At 40.5% G+C, this 22315-nt stretch overlaps 1 protein-coding gene across 1 annotated transcript; it reads left to right on the plus strand.

Annotated features, from left to right (window-relative positions):
* Positions 1-1167: 1167 nt before the first annotated feature.
* tnfaip8l1 (tumor necrosis factor, alpha-induced protein 8-like 1) lies at positions 1168-17210 on the plus strand. Its single transcript, XM_020631895.3, has 3 exons — positions 1168-1598; positions 13233-13512; positions 14692-17210. Exons 2-3 carry the CDS (start codon positions 13241-13243, stop codon positions 14978-14980), a joined length of 561 nt encoding a protein of 186 aa, XP_020487551.1. The 5' UTR covers positions 1168-1598; positions 13233-13240; the 3' UTR covers positions 14981-17210.
* Positions 17211-22315: the final 5105 nt, after the last annotated feature.

Raw genomic sequence — 22315 nt, forward strand, 5'->3', positions numbered from 1 at the left:
ATGTGATTTAGAGGTTTACTAGGATGGTTGGATCTTCAGTGTTAATTTGCATGGGATTATTAATTACTTCATGCAGTACCGTAGTTATATGATTTAAATGTGTTGCACAAGGGGTTAAAGTATTAGATTTTAAAATAAATATTAATATAAATAATAATAATTAATAATAAATATATCTAAATAATACTTAATAATCTTAAAATTCTTTAGAGATTAACTGCGTGTCAGATATATTCACAAACTAACCCTTTTGTATAATAAATTGTAATTATGTCCAAAAATCCTATACAATATCTTGCAAAATCCAGATTTTTATTTTATTTTACTTTGAGCACTGGGCAATAATTACGATTACAGATTGTATTTAATCATGTTTTGTATTATAGACTGGACCATGTTTACTGACTTTTGCAAACTTATCCTAATGAGTCAGTATGTATGTATGTATACGACACATTACCTTTACTTATCAGGTTATACCACTAGAGGGCGCGTCAGTTTAATTTCAACACTGCAGCTGTCTGATGTTGTATTAGGACTGTAAATATTAAGGCCTACTTGAAGCAGCATAAAAAGATGTATAGAAGATACCAGTATTGATATGCGATGTTTTAAATATTGCCATGCGTATGATACATTATATCAATTAGGCCTACTTTATAAAAAAATAACGTGTGACCTCGGTTTTCTGTCCTAAAACTCTTTACTTGTTATACTGTAAAATGAGTTCAGCCTAAGTTAACAATGTAAGGCTATTTTGACCTCGGGAGTTCCTGTGTCCTCATTTCACAGATGAGGAAAAACTTCCTGTGTCCTAAAAACATCCGCTGACAAAATACCCCCCTCCCTCGTTTCTCATAACTTATATACTGCATCTATGAATATGTGATTATGAAAAATTAAAATGAATTTTATAATAGTAGCCTAAGTAAAACATAGTCTAAGTAGCCTATACTTTAATGAATGTTCGACTTAAGAGTGCAATATATACTTATTTTTATGCCAATAACAGAAGAAAAAAAAAAGCTCCCCACAGTTCCTGTTCATTGTTCCCTTAACACCGTTTCCTCTGGGAAATTCTCAGCCTTGGGACTGGGAGCTGGACAAGGATAATTACTGGAAACCCTAATGGGGGCAGGGAATGTGCTGGCCGTAAATGGTCCTTTCTTTTCGGCCTGATTGGGCTGGACCACTACTCCACTCCCCTTATTGCTCCTTCATTGGCCCAACCCAACATCAGTCTGTTGATTTCCAGATCCCCCTCAAGTTTGAAACTTTTTTTTTTTTCTTACGAGTAGAAGTAGGAGGAGGAGGAATCTGGTTTCAACAAACTCTTGTAACCGATCCCACAACAGCCGAGGGAAGAAAACACTCTTTCAATAATTTAACATCTGTGCCTGATACGCGGCTACACAACAGAAGGCTGCAGCGAGGGGAGGACGTGTTTGTGTCCTTATCGAGATCCAACAACCACAAACATGCTGTGAAGCAACTTTTCCCTGCCCTGCCAGGATGAAGACCTGAGAGATTTTGCTCAGATTACCTAGTCCTGTTTTTGGCTGACAACTCCTCCTGTGTCCCACTGAGCTGAGAGAAAGGTGAGTTCATCTTAATGCTCGAGCGGGTTTTTAATGAAACACCTCAACAACATCACCAATAGTCAATGAAAACTTTCACCCCACTCAGTGTTTTTTGGACCTTAAAATTGTAACTCGTGTCAGCATAGAGCAACTTTTCTGAATGTTCAATAGACAAAATACTTAAAACAAGACTCAGTTTAGTTTTCTAGGTCGGTACAAAGTTAGCGGAAGTGACGGTCAGTCATTGCAGCTTATCAGTCAGGCAGTGATTCAAATATAGCTTTTTTAGAAAGCAAGCTACCAGCAAAATGGCTCCAGCTTATTATGCTAAACAGTGCCATTGTAGACCACAATGGATGGTTATTAAAGTAATGAAACTGATTGATGAATTGTTGACTTAATGTGATAGGCAATTCATTAGCTGACATTATTTGAAGTCTACTGTTATTCTAATTATAAAGAGATGGGGGAGTATCATTCAGGTCAATAATTAAACAAAGAAGGTGGCCTTTCCCCCCCCATAAAGAAGCTATGATGTGGATAACTATGAGGTTTACTATGCAGGTCAAGAAACTATTGATAAGAAAGGGAAAACGTTGCTGAATAGTTTATCTTATTTGGTATCACATGAAACCAATGACTTGAAAAATCGATATGTTCTCAGAAGGCACTTTCACCAACATTCACACATATTTGTTTTGGGTTTTTTTTTTGTGTTTGGATAAAGTTTAAATAAAGTTAGCATAATTGAATGTTAATTTGTGGATACAATTTGATTCAGTGGATATAAACTATCCATAATTTAGTAGAAATTACTTACTGATACAAGATGTTACAACTGTTGCGTTTTACATTTAGTAATGATGGTGAAAAGACGACACCACTTAACCATCTCATAAGAAATTGAGGGATTGTGTAAACAAGAAGAAGAAATCTGATAAAACTGCAAGGTTAATCACATGATACGCCAGCATAACCCCCTTCGTTTTGAAAACTAGACTGTAAGGGGTGAAGAAAGCATATGTTTTGCAAACACTGATATGTTTTGTAACACACTGCTGTGTTTACATTGTAAAGCACAAGGCTAGACTGTGGATGAATGGCTCCACTGTGCAGCAGAGGCTCTGGCAGGTAGCGGCACACATTATCATGCACGGCCTCAACAGACATGTCAAATGAATTATGGTCCTGGATCAAGACTCAGAGTTGCCTCTCTCCTTGCATTAGCTGTATCAGTGGTGAAATGATATGCCATTTTTGGATCCACTTTTTTTTTTTTAAGATGCTGAGGCTTCTTTTGTGGCTTTGTTGTTGTGGGTTGCCATAGCTGGTAACTCATGAACTTATGCAGGGGCCAAAACTCAGTCAGAGAAATCTATTTTTAGCTTATAAGCACAAATGCCAAATATTTCCCAGTTTTAGCCACTATATTTGATGTGTTTTTTTTCTTCTCTTTTTATATCACTGTACTCTGTAAATCTTTAGGCTAAAGACTTTTGATTACATCATTGCCAATTTGTAGTACACTTTATGCCTAACCTTGGTATGTGGCCCACTTAAATAACAAATGAATTCATTATCGGTTCATTTGATGCATTTGGGGGTTTCTTATGCTTGTCAGACCAAACAAACAATGTGAAGGCCTCACAGTAAGCTTAAGTAAGCTTTTCTTTTTTACTATTGAATGACAGTTTGTTGTTAAGAAGAGGAAACGAATTCATGATGATTCAAATAATCCTTAATTACAGCCTTAAAATGATGACATTGGTACAGAATGAAAATATTGTGTGAATGAAATGAAATGCAGGGAAGCAGAGCAATTACAGTCAGTTTGTTTTAGATTTCATCCTTGGCTGCTCTTAATGAGCATTTGCTGTTCACCATTAATCATAGGCTTGTGCTTCACAACAGCTTTATTATTGTTTCAGTAGATGTGATTCTGAAAAACAAGTAATAATAATGACTGTCCAGCTGGATTAAGTAGATGCTGGTAAGCCTTGACTATATATTTCATAGTATCAGTGCTGCATATCCCCGCCCCTGTGTGTCTTTTAGAAAAGGACAATACAGCCATGTTGCCAAACACCATGTAGTGTTATTAAGGGCAGGCAGAGCTGGAAATGCAGCCCTAATGTTAGAGAAACTGTGGAGTCCAGCTGAGGAGGATCCATGGTAACTCACCAACAAGACAGGAGAGGTGTATGACCTGCTTTTTACTGGGCTGCAAAGTTCAGCCCAGCACGCAGGTGGCCTCCAGTTTCCGTGGAAACCCAAAACACTCGGAGCATGTGCACTTGGCTGAAAGAGCAGAGCTTTCTGCCCTGCAAATATCAGGACATTGTTTAAAACAGAGAGGCTGAGGGGTGTTGACATCTGCCAATAGAGCAGACTCGTTTGAGGTCCCACTTGAGTTATGAATTAGTCACAGTCTTGTCCTCTTTATTAGCCCCCCTTCTGTTTTCACTGGTCTCCATCCCTCCTGCTATTACTACCGCGCACACTGATATTTTCCACTCAATTGACAGAGTTAACAAATGACTCTCTCTGGGCTTCAAGTGATTAAAATGAGTCATAATGGTCGCTGCTCTTATGTTGGCCTTAATTAACGTGTGATAGGCCCAGACATCAGTTGTAGCACCAGTTTGCACCTTGTCTTTGTCATGCATTATGCGCAGGGCTGTTAAGATGCAAATTATATTTTGATGAAAATCTGAATATATCAGGGTGCACTGGTCTTTCTGCACACAGATATGAAGTTGTCGCATGATACATTTTTATTGCCGCCACAAATGTTGTCAGTGAGTGCTGTGTTGGCTCAGCCTCAGGCAGCACATCAGCTCCTGTATTCCCAGTCTTAATATACATGCCTAACACTCACTGACGTTGCAGAATTAACAACATCAGCTCAAAGACACCGTCTATCGCTGTATGTGCTGCAAGTCCAGAACTCCCCCCCCCCCCCCCCCCCGTCTCACATCTCTGGCCTAACCTGTTGCACCGTAGCCTTCTCCTCTTTGCCCCGGGTCTATTTTAGTCCAAATCGGCAGGCTGAATTATTAATCTGCAATCCATTATATAGCGATGAGTTAATTATTAATTTTGCACAGGGCCCTGGCAGATCTGAGAAAACTGTTAAAAAAAGGAGTAGGACAAGGCAGGATGTCTGAGCACTGATTGCCTCCTTTCTCAGCAGATCTGCACAAGTCTTCACAGATAGAGACTGTGTGGGAAGATGAGAGTGACAGAACATCTTACAAAGATCCACTATTAAATCCAAAACCTGCATGCTCACATATGTGCGTCGCTTTCTTTTTGATGAAATCATAACGCGCATGTCAGACCTGCTGAACTAGATGAGTGTGTGTAAATAAAGAGCCTTACACAAACGCACTCGACTTGGCATTTATAATTGCAAACGCACACCAGTCCGAGTACTAGCTCTCTCTACGACCTTGTCTGAGAAAGAGTGAAGCAAGCGCTACAAAACTTGATGAAAGATGAAGTTGCTGCGTTCACTTGTCCTGAAATCCTGCTGTTTATTCCCCAACAGTGGAGTAGTTCCAGTAGCAGCGCTCGTTTGAGTGCTTACTTGTCCTCTCTGCACACAAAGCACGGATGTACCTTATATAACACGGAGGATTGTCTATTGTTTCTCAAAGTGGAGAGCGATTATATCATGCAGCTGGGCAGGATCTGTCAGGGAAGAAGTTTTCTCTTTCAAGATTTTCTCTAAAGAATTAGTAATAATGACATCCGAAATGCTTTTAGTCATGAACAAAATGCTTTCCTAAAAATGTCTGACATGGCCTGCAATTGTTTAAAAAAAAAAAAAAAAAAATTGTAACTTGTGCAGTGTGATTTTTGAAGTGTTGTTGGAAAAGGTATAGGGAGTGGTTCTGCAGACTCCCTGCTTCTCACATGGCGACAGTTTTTTTGATCGAACTTTTACTCATGGGAGTTCAACCATAAGGCAGCTAGGTAAATACAGTATGTTCACACAGTGTACACAGTGCAGCAACATCAAATCCACTTCCACTGCTCTGCAATAAATACAACCTTTATGCTGCTCATCATGTTTACTTTGTGGTGGCAGCATGTCAAAATGGAGTTTATTCAAGTCAACAAGTCGGTTGTGTTAGACAGTGATCATATTTTTTGTCAGACCTAAGCGTGGTAGAAATAGGAGACATGGGAACAGGGAAAAGGGCATATGGTGAAACAGATCCCCTTAAAAAAAACTGATGGCGTCTCAGTTTGACGGTGTGTGCCTTGAATCTCCCAGTTACCAAGGTGTGCTTAGAAAATGTAAAAGACTATCTTTATCATTTACATGTAAAATGTTAACTAAGCTTCTGGATGTTGCCTGAATATGTTAAGTGCACATTAGAAAAGGGCAACTGTCAAAATGAGAGGTAATTTCAGACACACTTTATGTTGAGGGCAGATAATTGGGATGTTTTTTTCCCCCCCCCGTGTTGTGCGGTGCAGGATTGTGGTGAGATTTATGTCTGTCCAGAGAGCTCGAGAGTAGTCAATCTCTACAAATACAGAGCTGTTCTCTGTAATCGCCTCCATCTTCTAGCATTGAAGATCCTCTTTGCTGATGGAGTCGTCTCTGTCAGGGTCACAGTGCCCCAATCCATGTGACTACTGATCCCTGAAGAGAATGAAAGTCGTGACATTTTCTGCTGCCATCAACCGATCACTTGCAAAATGATGTGTCATGAAAAGTTCTACCATCTCTGCCAAAGCCTTTTTAGAAACTTGATGTGGCCAAGTACATGAAGAAATGCGTTTTGTTTTTTTCCACATTGGTTTTTCTCTTTATGGTGACTGTTATCAGTGTACACCATGCTGTTGGCAGGAAGTATCAGAGTGGGGATATTTCGGGTGCTGTGGGCCTCTCAAAGCATGATGGCATTGGTTAGCGTGGGTGGAAGCCACAGGTGTATAATTTCTGGCTCTTTCTCACCTGTCATACCTCAGCTTTACTTTGACATACATGTGAGTACAGCAGGTGCAGAGGTTGCATTCAGGATCCTGGTCAATACCCACATTTAGAAAAGTAGCGCACACTCATCATGCTGGATTTATGCTGAATAGATTCATGCATTTAGTGTTGAAACTTTGCACAGTATGTATATACTACCTCCCCTTTTTGGTTTTATGAAATTGTATTAAATCAACAAATGGAAATGATTTTTGGAAAACCAACCATATACTGTTTTCTGCTTGTCAAATAAGAGGACTTTAAGCTCCTCTCTTTCTGTATGAGTTTCATTTCCATATCTTTGGCTTTGGGACTGTTTGAGAGATAAAACAAGACATTTTAATTTGTCTCCACTGACTCTTTTGAAATTTTGATGAACATGTTCTCACTCTGTTTTCTCAAAGTTTATCCAGCAACTTTCATCTTCTTTTTATGCCTCAATACCTCAAACATAAACTTCTTTACTCATTTAGCCTCCAATGAAACTCTTTTCACAAATATTCTTTCCCCCCATGATGTGAAGGACTATTGAGCAAGCATGATGTCACGGTTCATCATCCCTGTGTTTGTGCTTGAACATTCTCATAGTCAGTACTGATGACTAAACGCAGAACTTCATCTGATTCTTCTAACAATTGAAGTTTTTACAGGAAACGCATACGTATTTGATATCTAAAAGCTAGCATGGCTACTTAAAATGAAACAGCTAAAAGTCTTTGCTGTTTCATTTCAAGAATTTTGGATAAAAAGTCCAAGAAACATTTTACGAGAACAAGAAAAAAAGCTAAGAGACGGCAAATTTGTTCTTGAACACAGTGTTGCTTTGAGCTAAATGCTAACGTTTGCACATTTAAATGCTAACATGTTGTTGTTCATCTGATGTGATGTCTACAGTGACAACGAAACTGGTTTCACAGTGTTCGCATGCCAATTAACTCTCAGTCCAAAGTGTAGCTTCGGCCAAGTCTGAGATCATCTCACGAGAAGTGCATGCGGCTTTATGGCACGACTTCACACACAAGCCTTCGGTTACAAAAAAATAGTCAGTTAGCCCGTCTCTGTGTGGCTGAGGCTAAGAGGAGGAGGACAGTGAGGAGTGACAGAGCAAGAAGCAGAGTGTGTACATCCCTGCAGATAATATTCAGAACAGATGGCTATGTTACATTAGTTTGTATTGTTTTCTCATGTTCAGCAGCTTTACCGGGTGCAGAACTGTATCTAACCCAAGTTATAACACATCCACATACTCCATGTGCAAACAGTTTGCAAACACGGGGGTAAAGATGCTCTCAGAGTCATATTTGCACAAAATCTGGTAATACTACCGCGTCCGTCCAAATGTTGGTTTAGCTTCTCACAACGTCTTTGCCGGCTTCACATCATACGCTTGTGAACAAATGCATGTTATTTAAAAGTGTGAGGCGTAACAGCACTGTGTGTCTTACGACAGTGTCAGTGGAGTTGCACTGAGACACCTTTGGTGGGCGCCAAAGCGCACCAAACTAAATTCATACACATTGTGGCTTTAAAGAAGTAGAAAATTAGTCCGCTGGATTTCAGTAAAGTTATTTCAATTCAGTGTTTCCCCTACCCTTATGGGTTTTTTTGGTATCTTTTTTTTAAGATTTATTTTTGGGCTTTTTGTTCCTTTATTGTAGAGATAGTGGATAGAGTCTGAAATCAGGGAAATAAGTTACCTTGAACCTTGTCAGTGTGTCTCCCCCCCCAATGCTGTAAACCTAGGGGAAACACTGCAATTCAATGTCTTTACAAAACTTTTGGTTTGTAAGTCAAGGGTTGCTAAGACATTTCACAGTTCCGACATTTCCATCCACCACGCTTGTCTTCAACAGAGTGCTATCAACAAAATATAGATGTCTTTTATAGATGTTTTTTCCTGGCATTAGCCTCGAAGGTCTCCACAACGGCCACATTGTTTTACCGCTAAATGAAAGCGACAGCCAGTAGGAGTTGTCATCCCACGCATTTTCCCCTTATTCCCAAATGAATTAGGAAAAGCTTTTGGCTGAAATGTCCCCAATGCAGACGTCAGCTTCTGCATGCTCTGAAACTCAAAGAGACTACGCAAATTAAACCCAGATAATAAAGGGCCTATCCGGCTTCATCTGACCCAGCTTCAATAATCCTCCAAGGACTAGAGAGGACAGCTGGGTTATTACTTCGTCATCACAGCTTCTTTTTGATCTCAATCCCTCAGTCGGGCTGTCATGCAGGGCAGACAGGGCTGTCTGCACCTGCAGGAGGGTGTGGGAGTCCCTGAATGCATCACCCAGGCTCCCCCAGGGTTATAAGACATCCATCCAACTCTGTGTAGGGTCCAGTTTCATTTCCATGAGTTGTGTTTGCTCAGCTCATGTCTTTGTGAGTGAATGTATGCAGGCTTTTTCTAAGCCAGTTGATGATTTTGTAGCTCTTCTAACTGCTGTAATTATGCCGAGAATCTGTCGGCGGTCGCAATCTGTCTTTGTTTTTCATTTTCAGATGCTCAGCAAAGCAGACCTATCAGGGATGCAGATGTCGGTCTGTGCGATTCCTGTGTGCAGTGCTGGCTGTTGCTTTTATGTTTCTGCAAAAACACTCAGCAGGGTATGCTGCTGTCATGTCTTGTTCTGCCTTAAATCCGTTAAATGTTTTGCCTCCTATAAATTCTGCGGAGGCGCTGTGTCAGGGCTGGCCCGGCTTGTCCCTGGGCACAGGACTTCACAGGCCATTTAGATTTGGCACTAACCGCTCTCATGCTGCAAAGTCACCTAAAAAAAAAAAAAAGATTCCTTGATCGAAAACCTTTTCATCACTGCAACACCTGTCCCTTGAGGACCCCTTTTCTCACAGCCTTTAGTTTTCTCTGCTTTGGGGGAAATGGGTGGATGGGGTGGAAGTGACAGCCACAGTGAGGATCTCGCTCCATCTTTAGGAGTGCAAGTGTCACTTTTTCAGCCTTGAGTGAATCCTCGGACAGACACTCCTCGTGGCGCTGCGTTAAAAGTGTTTGGATGAAAGCAAAACACACCTCCCTTTCTGATTCTTCCCCTTTCTCCTCCTCTATTTTTTTTTTTGGCGCTGTTTGTCTGCGGGGCGACACAGAGTTGACAGCTATGATGGCTCCGGTCCCTGACGAGAGACAGGAATTTAATGAGCACTATGAAATCACCCTCCAATCTGAGAAAGAGGTTCCTCTTCTTAATGTTCCCATTATCCATTTGCACTTCTCAAAACTCTTGCATGTCCATCAGCAAGGGCACCGAGAAAGTGAGGAAGAGAGGGTGCTGAATGAAGACTTCCTCTAAGTGTTTTTCAATGGCCAATTGTCCTCTTGAGGTCCTCTGCTGTGATTAGAGGGTGATGGCACTCATAGTGATTGTTTTCAGTCGCAGCTTAAGCAGAAACGAAAGATGCAAGTTCCTTTTTTTTTTCTTTCAGTCTGATCATTAGTGTCCTTCTCCTTGTTATCCATTTCACACACATTGCATCAGGGCAGGATTTTCTGTAACAAGTGCGGCTTGGCAAGTTCGGAGTAACAATCATGAGGAAAGGGTGGATGGGGATCTAAAAGTTATCCAGCAAAAACACCTGATTTAAAATGTCGAGCATCTGCAAAACTAGATTCATAGATTCAGCATGCCACAGAGTTTAAATGACCTCTCATTCAAACACCTACATGTTGCTCTATGTTCCTGGATTGATTTATAACACACTCCCGCCCGCCCGCCCTTTGTGTCTCCATCTCTCTGCCTCTTGTCTTTGCTCTCCCTCTTCTCGTGTGTCTCCTCCCTGGGAAGCATCCTGCTGACACTCTCTCTAAGGAGTCTTATTGATATTCTTGGAGAGGCATTGCAGAGGGGGAGAGAGACAGAGAGAGAGAAATGAAAGTCACACACTGTAGCAGCAGACGCACTTGCCTTCTAGTACCAACAGTAAAAAGTAAAATAAAAACACAAGTCACCCAGCAGGGATATGTCATCGTTCATATTGTCTGCTGCACTAATAGAATCTCTCCTGCTTTGGATCTTTTATTATTTGCTGTCACGTGGGAAAAGGAAACTGCCAGACATAAAGTAAGCTTTAAGGATTATTTCATGTGGAGGGATATTGTAAAGAGATTAAACCCCTGTTGTGATGTGAATGGGACACTTTTGTCACAGTGAAAACAAAATAATTATATTTGTGCAGGCACTATGGGCTAAATAAATGCCATCCTGGATCTCAAGAAATAAGATCGGACTGGTGACTGCTTATTTGTCTGCCTGTGGTAAACAAGCATCCCACTTGTCAGGTGAGTATAGCCCTGACTCCTCAGATGCCACACTAAGGGAAAAGGGCGTATACATTTTTCTGTCTAGAATTCTAGAGGCATTTTTATGATTTGTTTTCACTCTGAAGGAGACAAACCCTCAACTCATCTGTCAATCTGGAGAAATACATATACAACCATCCGTTGTTAGGGTCATTTAACATGCACATACTACAACTACTGTCTTATCAGATAGCTTCCCCTTTTTCTGTTTTACATCTAAGTAACTAATAATCCTGGTGTTTTGGGTCTGTGGGTGTTGAAGAGAAGAGAAATAAAGCAGCATTTTTCACAAATGTCAGTGACAGAACAATTTATTGATTCAAAAAAAGGTGGGGGGGGGAGCAGGTAAATAACTCATTGCAATAAAACTTAGTTGCAGGCCTATTTTGTTGCTGAAGAGAAGCAACACGTCCATGTTATTAATTGCACTCTAACAAGGACTTTGCCTGGTTAAAGGACACTTTGAGATTAGGAGAAGAGCCGTTCTTGACGTTTTTTTTAGTAACTGGTGTGACAAAGCAGTTCCCACCAAAAAAAACATAGAGATGAAATGCCTCCATCCTTTAGGCGCTTGTCTTCCTTTTGATAAATCAGAATTCATATTCAGGTCCTCTTGTTGCTTTGTCTGGTCTGAAACACTGACTCTGGTTGTGTTGGTGAGTGGTTAGGAGGAATAGGCCGGTGTGGCTCCATGCTCTTCTCACTGTAATGTTATATAAAAAGAAATAGAAAGTAACAGAATCTAAACCTTGAGAGGGAACATAACGCTGTCATGCAGATATTATCTTTAAAGTGCAGCAGGAATGTTGGGAATAAATCTTATAAGGTTAACAGTAGGTTGATTAGTCAATTGAAAGAAAATCAGGGAAGGAAAGGTAAGTGGGGCTTTTTTTTAGTCAGTTTTCAAGCAAGAAGGAAACACATGATGCTGTGTTCTTTTTGTAAATTGTTGTTTTAAAAAACAACAACGCATGCACTTAATGATATTGATGATGAAGACAATGGTTTTGTTTGATAATGAAGATTTTAGGATGGTTTTGATGCTGATAAGAACTTAATGCTTTGCCTCTGTGCACTGCCTGTCAGCAGTTCCCGATCAAACTTCAAGCTGTTCATTTGCACTTCCTGACGTTGTTGTCTCCTTTCTAGATTCCTTGCTTGTGTTGTACTTACTCTCCGATGTGTTTGGCTTTGGATAAAAGCGTCTGCTGAGATAATTGTAGAATAAAAATGTTAACAACTCTGCATTTTCTCCCTCTTGTGGAAAACAGCGAGCGTCACCTCTGGAGCTTCTAGCACATCATTTCAGACATCATATGATCAGTATTTAAGTTTTAAAAAATAACATTTTCGTAACATTGTTTAAAGGTTCCTTAAATATATCTAACAGTGCTTTTTTTGTCTACACAATAGTTTAAAGTTATTCTTTTAGAAAAAACTGTTAAGATTGCAAGTACAGTTCCCTTAGTCATCCTAAAAATTGATCAAATCTTTCTTTTGTTGCCTGTTTCCTCTCATGTTCTCCCACGTTATCCTTGGAGTTTGACGAAGGTCAGGTCAAGTAAAGAGTCTTGAGGAAAATAGTTGAATTTATTTTTCACAAAGACAGAATGTAAAAACCTTTTAGAGGGTGACCTAGAGAATGCTTTAAGACACACTACCTGAAATGACGTGGCGTGCTGTGGCCGTGCCTTATTTGAGAGGAGAGATAAGCTGTTAACCCCTGTGACCTCCACCGTATACGCCTCTCTGGTGGGCGCAGTCTTTCACTGATACACCCTACTTTGGCACACAGACACACACTCAGATACAGCGTTGTACATAAATCAAGCAACATGGTGTGTGGTGAATGACTTTGGGCCATCTGCATCCTCCTCTCTTTCACACATACATTCACACCTTGATCTCCTGATGCGTTCTCTTCTTGAGGCGTCTAGATTACGCCGTCCCGTCTTTGCATTGTCTTGCTGTAACTGACTGTAATCCTGCGAGCGCTATGATGCTGTCGTCTAACTACGTTGTAGGCTCGGAGCCAGGGGGTTGCGGGGACTAATTTGACAGCTGCCACGGCTCATTATCGAATAAAGGGGACAGTTCTTGGCCCTGCAGTTTAAACCGCATTAGTGTAGATGTTATTTATAATAACCTCACACATTGCAGGCCGTCACCGTGTTTATGTTACTTCCTCAAAATGAGAAAGTGTCAGCTTCCAATTAAGACACTGTTAAAAAGTTAAAACCAAGCAAACAACAAATGTGAAATAGGAAAGGAAATATGTCCACAGTCATTAAATTCATGAACATTTAACTCAACACTTTTCCTCTCTTTCTGTCTCATCTTGAACCAGACTGGACCATGGACTCCTTCAGCACCAAGAGCTTAGCCCTGCAGGCGCAGAAGAAGTTGATGAGCAAGATGGCCACAAAAAGCATGGCCAACCTCTTCATTGATGACACCAGCAGCGAGGTGCTGGACGAGCTGTACCGCGTCACCAAGGAGTACACCCGCAACCGCAAAGAGTCGCAGAAGATCATCAAGAACCTGATCAAGATGGTGGTGAAGCTGGGTGTGCTCTACAGAAACAACCAGTTCAACGGCGAGGAGCTGATCCTGGTCGAGAACTTCAGGTATGTTGTTGAGTCATTCTAAAACTTTCTTCACAAAATACTTTTGTTGCATGGCTTCTTCTTTTTATTCAGAGTTTCATGCCTGTGCTCTGTGAATGGACAAAAGAAGCCCTGAGGCATTTAGCTTAGCTTACATTAGCTTAAAAACAGATGGTAACTGCTAGCTAGCGGAAATTGAGTTTATCTTGTTTGTTTAATGTCTTCACGAACAGTAATAATATCAGTTTTTGTTTTAGAGGAAGTTACATACTAGAACTACGAAATGAGCAATATTACAACAAATTCATTGTTTAAAAAAACTTTAATGTCAGTGTGAGTAAATAAAAAAGAGAACTTCAGACAGATGTGATACCTTCCATTCGGTGAAAAGGTCTAAAAGACTTCTCATAAAGCAACGGCAAAACATATACACAACAGTGCCGACAGTTTCATGAATATTTATTTATCCATTCAACACTAAAAACTCACAACAAAGACACAACAATAATAAAGCAGCTCATTTGTGCTATTAAAATAAAGCGACTTCACAGCTAGAAGTTATGGTAACTATGTTTAACTTAAATCTAAAGTTGTGTGAAAGCTGCATATTGTTGAGGTATTGGTAACAACAAGCCAGCTAGCCATTTATGGTCTTTATGCTAAGCTAGGCTAATTGCCTCCTGGTTCTTGCTCTAAATTTTCCACACATGAACGAAGTATCAATCCTATCATCTTGCACTTGGCACAAAATAATATTCTAAACATGTGAAAAATTCTGCCATATATGTACAGTATTGTTATATTGTGTATGTGAATATGAGAGGCCTCGAGCTGGTTGAGAGTTTCATGTGAGGAGGTCTGCAGTTCAAGTGTATTTTTGTGTGCTGATGGAGGCAAATTAAGGAAATTGTCTGTCACATCAGTTTATATATTTCCCAGTAAAAAAAAAAAAAAAGTACAAGTCAGCTTGGAGGCATTTGAAGCAGACATTAGTGCACAGTATGGAGAATGGTGATTATGTTAGCATAGAGATGCAACGCTGTGAAGGACAATCCTTTAACTGATAGAGTGTAAGGGGGGGGGGGGGGTGAAACTTTTCAAAAGAAACTCATAAGACAGCAGTTTCTATTTTTACCTCCCTCTGCTGCTCCAGTCAGAATTAGAAACTGACAGCCTCTCCTCTCTCTTGTCGTCTCACAGGAAGAAAGTTCACACTCTGGCCATGACGGCGGTCAGTTTCCACCAGATCGAGTTCACCTTTGACCGCCGCGTCATGAGCGCCATTTTGAATGATTGCCGTGAACTGCTGCACCAGGCCATCAAACGCCACCTGACAGCCAAGAGCCACGCACGAGTCAACCATGTGTTCAATCACTTCGCTGACTGTGACTTCCTGGCGGCTCTGTACGGGCCCTCGGAGGTTTACCGCGCTCACCTGCAGAGGATTTGTAATGGGGTCAACAAGATGCTCGACGAGGGGAACCTCTGACCCCCGGCGACCTCTTCTTCGAACACCTTTACCTCTAATCACCCCCTCATGAACCATCGGGCAGGGTTTCTCTTTTTTATAAGGTGACAATAATGGACATTTGACCATTTGTCGTTTTGTGTTTTTGTGTGTTCTTTTTCAGCCATAACTGTAACACTGTAACTCTCTTTACTTTGTCCAAAGTTAGTTTGTGTTGTTAATCCACGGCAGATGTTTCATTTTGAATGAATGTAAAACTTTAAGCTCTTATCAGTATATTCAGGAGTAGGAGCCTTGACAACTGTGCCTTAGAAAAACATATTTTTATCTTCATTCCAAGGGCACAAAGCTTGCTCTCTTACTCAATCAAAAAGACATGAATCCAGGCACAGGCCTTCAGTTTTATCTCTGTAAGGTGCTTTTAATGGTTTTTCGAGCTACAGACAAGAAACTAAATTTCTGTCTTATACAAACACCCAAGGACATATAGACGTTCTTTTTTCTTCTTGTTTCTTTTTCTACAAGTAGTATTGCACTCAAGTCTGAACAAGCGCTGTACTGTACTTCCCTGCATACATGGCGTCATGTGAACAGTAAAATAATCCTGCTTAGCCTGCATTTTACAGCTCTCCCCATCATGCACTGAAGTCCACTTTGTAGAGAGGCCAGGCTTATGTTTAGAATGCGCCTATAAACCTATTTTTCCTTATAATAAACTGGTTTATAGCTGCCACATCAAGTATTTGGGTCAGAGAAGGCCCATAAACATGAAGGAATTTTATTGTGCATTGTTGACTCGAATGTCTCGCTCGCTCTGTGCTTATCTCCTCGGACAAATTTTATTTTTTTGAGTCTATAAATGTCTGAATCACAGCGGGGAAGTAGCACGATATGACAGCAGGTGCAAAGGTTGCCTTGTTGTCATATAGTTTGAGGGGAATAAAGCGCGCGTACAGTTGAAACCCTCATCATGATAGATGTTTGAGCCTGGGGTCAGCTGTGCTTCAGGTTTATCAGCATTGCCGCGGGTTGACTCATAAAAGCACAAAAGCTGTGGTTCACATTCTGACAGATCTGGACTCAAAAGACTCCCCGTGAGCAGTCAGATGAATGGCTGGACCAAAACTGCAGCTCTGTTTCTATGAAGAGGACCAGGCAGGATATATAGAGATTAGAGCGGAGACAAACACAGTACCTGATTGTACTCTCCCTCTGCAATTATAGCTCCACACTCCAGGGTGGTATAATGGCCTGAAGCCTGCCACTGTCGAGCAGCCTCTCCATTTCACCACACAGCAGCCTCATGTAATGTGATGGAGATTACCATCACTGTTTGTGAGATGCAAGTGCTTTTAATGGAGTGAAAGATGTTGTCGTGTTTCTTCCTTATAAAAGAGCATATGAATAGTTACTACTATCCCTCTCCAACCTCACATATAATAGCTGTCTTTCTTTTTTGTCTATGTGTTTTTGTATCACCGAGCCTGTCTGGGAGATTGTTTTGTGCTGCGGCCTCATTTCGTATTCTCTGTGTGTGTGCGTGTGTGTGTGTGCGCTTGTGTGTGTGTGTTTGTGTGCGTACCTGTGAGAGAATTGGAAATTGAGCCGTGTAATAAGCGCTGTGCTTTTCCAGATAGGATTGCTGAAACTTTAACTCCATCCACAGCAGCTCTGCCAAAGAAAAGAAGACTGATGTCACTTAAAATGCAGTCTCTTTACAGGGGAACATAAAAGAAAAAAACATTATGCACTTGATACTTATGACTCTGCTTATGGTGATAATGAAGACAAAGGTGTGGTGGCTGTTTTTTTTAATTTTTATTTCACCTTTAAAATTCTTCGATTACGACCCGGAGTGTATTCTCATTTGTGGGACCCATTTGACTCTGACTGCACCATTTTGGCAGGCTTTGAAGTAAATCCTTTTTCCTAATTCCAAAAAACAGTTGACTTTAATTGTCTTTGGATGTCATTTTCTCCAATCCCTCCACATCTCAGGGTTAGCTTAAATCTCTCCTGCTTTAAAATGCATGAAACACTTTGCAGACATTACCACAAACCTCTACAACAGCCCCACTTGTTTTACTGAAGTCCTTTAAATGAAGAATCTACCTATCTTATTGCCTTTTTACTTTTGGGAATTGACAACTGTTTTTTATTTTCACTCATGTACATATTATTTGTTTTGTGTCTCCATATTGTATCCAGGCACAACAAATATAATAAAAATATACTTTTTTAAATGAATAAATGTCTCATCTTTATTGTCCCGTCATTCACTGAGTGTCTTCCCATCTGTACATTGGATGCTGGAATTTTCCGGCCAGATCAGGAGGGTAATCTGACTGAATGTCTGACCTGGATTAAGTCGGCCAAATCCCTTCTTCCTGCTCGCAGCATTGTTTGGAAGCCATGAAAGCGAACACGGACCCGTCTGACTGAAAAACAATTCAAGTTATGGGTCATGTTTTTCCACTTCCCACAGACCCACGCCAGGCACAGAGGTAGAGCAGGAAATGAGTGATCGGAAAAACACTTTGTGCTTCTGTTTTTGGAAAATTAAACATTCAGCTTGGCTGCAAGTGTAGCAGGAGAACCACTCGAAGTGAATTCAGTTTGAGTTTAATCTGTCAATGACTTTGCTTCTCCTCAGACTTTGGAATGATAATTTGGCCTGTAGCACGCCTGCACATCCTCCCTGCAGCCCACTTGAAAGGCTTCTGCAGTACCAAGCGCCCAATTATCATCTAATGGTCATTATCTCAACATGCATTTCTTCTTTTTAGTGAATGCGCCCTGGAGTTGAGTGAGTTATGACTAAACTGAGATGTGAGCACAGCCCGGTCACGTCTCACTGTTTACCTCTTCCTGTTCTGATTTGACGCAACTGTGATGTCAAATAATGCAAAAAAAGTGTCCTGAAGTGATTTATTTCTGCCTGTCTTCTTCTTCTGTGCAGTTGTGTAAGAGGTTGAATAAAAAAAGAATGAAGGGGTGGATAAAAGTTGAGAATTTCAGTTTGCTTATTTTTCTCCTTCGCAGTGTATGTGCGTCTGGCTCAAACACTTTTTGAAAATTTTAATTTGGAAATGACAGTCACGACATGATTATCAGCGGATGTGACTGAGGGCTCTTCATACATTTGGTGAAGCGAGCTTCCACTGGGGCATAATTATCATTTTGACATAATGAAGTTACTACAAAGGAGCTGTCCTGCATCCAAAGATGGGGGGAAAATTAAGCATGCAGAGGACCCCATTACTCTTTCTACTTGTGCTCAAGCACAGCTTACTGAGTAATGATTTGTGCTGCGGACCTCTAACCTGAAGTAAACAAAGTTGAGCTTGGGCATTGTAGCATGCGACTCCTCTCCCGGATCAAAGGAGCAATTCTCCTGCGTAGCTGTAAAACCCTTTTAGGAAGGACAAACCCAGCCGGATTAACACGGTCCATTCCTGCAAGGATACAGGCAGTTGGTTTTGGCATAACACTACAAAGTCTGGCCGCCTGTCAATACGGGCTCAAACACCCTAATGTTTGAGTTCTGGGTGGTGCAACAAAACAAACCACAGGGCATTGTGTTCAAACAGCAGGCTATTCTCTGCACTGGTACAACATCACACGGCCATATTTCTAGACTTTCTTTTATCATCTGAGCTGCTGAAAATGCCTTTTAGCTCTAATGAGAGAAAAAAGCCCTTTGATTGCAGTCAAAAGATGAGTGGTACTAAAGAAGAAACCATTGCAGTTTTGCAATGATTGCAGCTTTGACAACAGAAGACAATATGCATTTGTTGATTTATGCTGCAGCATATAAAGAAGAAGCAGGTTTTATGCTCTGATGATGACCTGCAAGTGAATTATTCTGCGAATAAACTCATGGTTTGTCACAGTATGCAAAAGATTGGGTCACGTTTTTGATTTAGTCACCCACACTGTCTGTTTTCGTTCCTCACTTCTATGGAAATGTTCGTGTCAAGGCCGACATCTCAATCTAACAGCTACATCCGTACTTTCTAAATCTTATTACAGTGTGTGCAAGGCGTTTAAGGAGAAGCGCCTTTTACACCAGGTCTTTGCTGACCTTTCAAGCACTTCCAAATTTTCTCCCGGCACCAAACTCATGTAGGTTAGCTGGCAGAGCAGAGCAGAGCAAGCACTGCTTATTATGTATTACTTTGCTTTTGTAGTCCCTCCACATCGTTACTCATCCAGTATGCTTAAAGGTGCTCTCCCCTCTGGCAAGCACATCTATGACAGTCAGCTTTGGAAGTTAGAAGTCTTTCAAAATTCTTTTTTCCTGTCTTTTCTCTGCCTCTCTTTTATTCTTTCTTGGTGTCCCCGCTCCTCACTCTCTCTTCCTTTCCCTCTCGAGTCCTCGGAGAGCACCTGACTGACGTGTTGTTCAAGGAGGAGAAGGGGAGGGGAATCCAAAAGCAAACAACACAAAAAAATATATATGAGTCGACGGCAAAACCACTGCAGCGCGCACATAAACACACAACTCAGTGCTGAAGCCCTGAGGATTATCAGCAGCGCGACACTGGACACTTCAGGGAAGACAGCATCTGCTCACTTCCATATTTAATGCAACAAAAATGAACAATGTGTTCTCAGGAAACTTTACTTTGTGTCATAACAGAGCCAAATTCATTGTTGCAAACACAAGTAATCCCTAAGAAACTGCAAATTGTAGCCGTCCAGGTGGCTATAGAAAGCTACCAAATGCCCAAACTCATTCTCACTGTGGCTAAAGGCCATTTTTCACAGGACATTTGGACAGACATGGGGCCTTTTGCTTTCAAAGCTTTGCTTTAACATCTATCTTTTCCGCCGAGTTATGTAAGGTGTTCAGTGATGTCCTCTCTCTCTTTTTCTCTGTGTCTGCTCGGAGAAATTTAACCGGGAAACTGAACCTGCAGTGGGAGCAGAGTTCAGCAGACACACATTCATACAGCTGTAGAGTCCCAGCATGCAACGCTCTGCTGCTTCTGGATGGGCCGTCAGTTTGTTACAGGACTCAAAACAAGTGAGGGAGCTCTACAGGAGGCAGCGGACAAGGTTACAATGAGGCCATATGCTCTGTTTGCTTCCCCCTTTCACCAACTGTTCCAAGCATATTGAATCTATGATGGTGACAAAACACCTCCCGCATTAGAGGAGTTACAAGAGACACTGCAGCTAACTGTAAAGGAGATTTCTTCCAGCTTTGAAATAGTATCAGTTCATTTTTACCCATCCATCAGTCTCACATTCATCACATTAATATAAAAAAAGGAGTAAAAGCAGCAGGACTTAAGTGTTTAACCAGCCAAAAAGCGAACAGACTGCGACTGTGACAGCTACTTATTATTCCACATTGACTTTAAATGTTTGTGCAATGATAGTGTATGTTTCCCTGTCGTGTTAATCCTGGACCTCAAAAAGGGGCAGGATGATTTAGAGGTCACATATTATGCAAAATAAACATTACCATGTTTTTCTAACACTTATGTGTCTCTAGTCTGTCTACAAACCTCCAAATTATGAGAAAAGTCCATCCTCTCCATCTTTTCCCTGCTCCACTATTCAGAAACCGTTTGCTCAAATAGGCTGTTTGGAGATTCTCCCTTCATGATATCACAAAGGGAAGTAACCCCTCCCCAAGGTGGGTGACACCCACAAATAGGTGTTTGTTCTGCCCTCTGAGTCTGCCTACTCACCGTTAACAATATGGCATGAAGCAAGAGCTCGAGCCACCAAAGCCCTTCCAGAGAGGGGCGTGGTCAGACACAGCTCATTAGCATTTAAAGGTACAGACACAGAAACAGTCTGTTCTGAGCAGGCCTGAGATAGAGGAGTTTATAGGCATGATCAAATTCAGGATCAGAATGGATTTACAACAAGAAACTTCACAGACATGTGTTGGGGACCTCTAAGATGTATTTAAATTTGATGAAAATGAGAATAATGGAAATAAGGAATAAGGAAAACATCTTTTAAAGAGATGTAATTTAAGGCCTATAACATACACACCCACAGAGAAAGAGAGAAAAAGTGTTTTTTGTTTGTTTTATTTGTTTGTTTTTCAAGCTTAACCTGCCAGATGTTAAAAGGACCAAGTGGGAATTGCCTTCTCATTCTGAGATTATTTAAATGTGTTTCCTAACTATATACAGTATACTGGATGTATATGAAGTGGGAGTATATCTGATGACTGTCCTAATATTAGGAAAGTACATTTGATTAAATTAAATTTATTAAATGAATGTTTAAATATGAGAAGCAAGACATATGTTAAATGAAAGTTGGAATATATACCTTCATGGGGAATCCATAATCTATTCTTTCAACAAAGTAATAAGGTAACAGTGAGATTCTTGTGTGGTGGGAGGTTTTGCCTGCTGAGTAGGAACTGCCTGGCCAGCGACTTTCACTCATAAAATGGTGATTAACCTCGACATCAATATAACGGTTTAGAATACAGTTAGCAGCATTACTTTGGACAGTGCAAGCGTTTTGCAAGGGCCTCAGTTGTCTCTTCAGGATTGCTGATACAAGATTCTGTGCAGACTCACTAATAGTGACACACCTCTGGGAGAAACACACTACACATATTCAACTAAAAATTGTGTATTTAAATTCACATTCCTTATATTTCATCTTTAATTTCATGAAGCTTAGATTTCACATTATCAAACTTTTATTTCATATATTCCAGCTAACCTTCTATGTATTCAGATTTTCATTGTATTCATTTAGACTCTCATTCTATATATTTTAGGTGTCATTTCATATACACAATAGTCAATATAATTATTATTGTTCTTTTTATCTATCTATTTATTAATTATTATCTGTTTTTTTTTACTTGCAAAGTTTGAAGATACATAATTTTGACTGGACAGTAATCTCTATATCGTCTTCTACATTCAGGTTAACATGCACTAACACTGAACAACATTTACACATTAAGTTAAGCTATTATTGAACCTGATGTCTTCAGTTTTTTTGCACGTTCTGTCTGTATAACATTTTTTCATTATTTATTTCAGACTTGTGGGGAACTTATTACTTTTGTGTGAGACTATGCTCTTGCATTAAATGTAAATGATTAAAACATTATTTCAAAGTCATTTTCAGTTTTAAATGATCATATCCTTTGAAACCTTTAAGCACTGACGTACACATATCAAATCTCTAAATGCAGAAGCGACCTAAACACTGTACAGAAATAGTCTTTAGCTCTGAGCACTCACATGCCGTGAGGAACAATCCTCTAAAGGATTAATAGTGGCTGCTCCATTACTTCCACTCTTTATAGGCTTTTTCTATCCAGACTAGCGGTCATTACGCGCTGACAGCAGTCTGTCGACA

The sequence above is a fragment of the Labrus bergylta genome, chromosome 6 (genome assembly GCF_963930695.1).
Source record: "Labrus bergylta chromosome 6, fLabBer1.1, whole genome shotgun sequence".
Taxonomy (NCBI): Eukaryota; Metazoa; Chordata; class Actinopteri; order Labriformes; family Labridae; genus Labrus; species Labrus bergylta.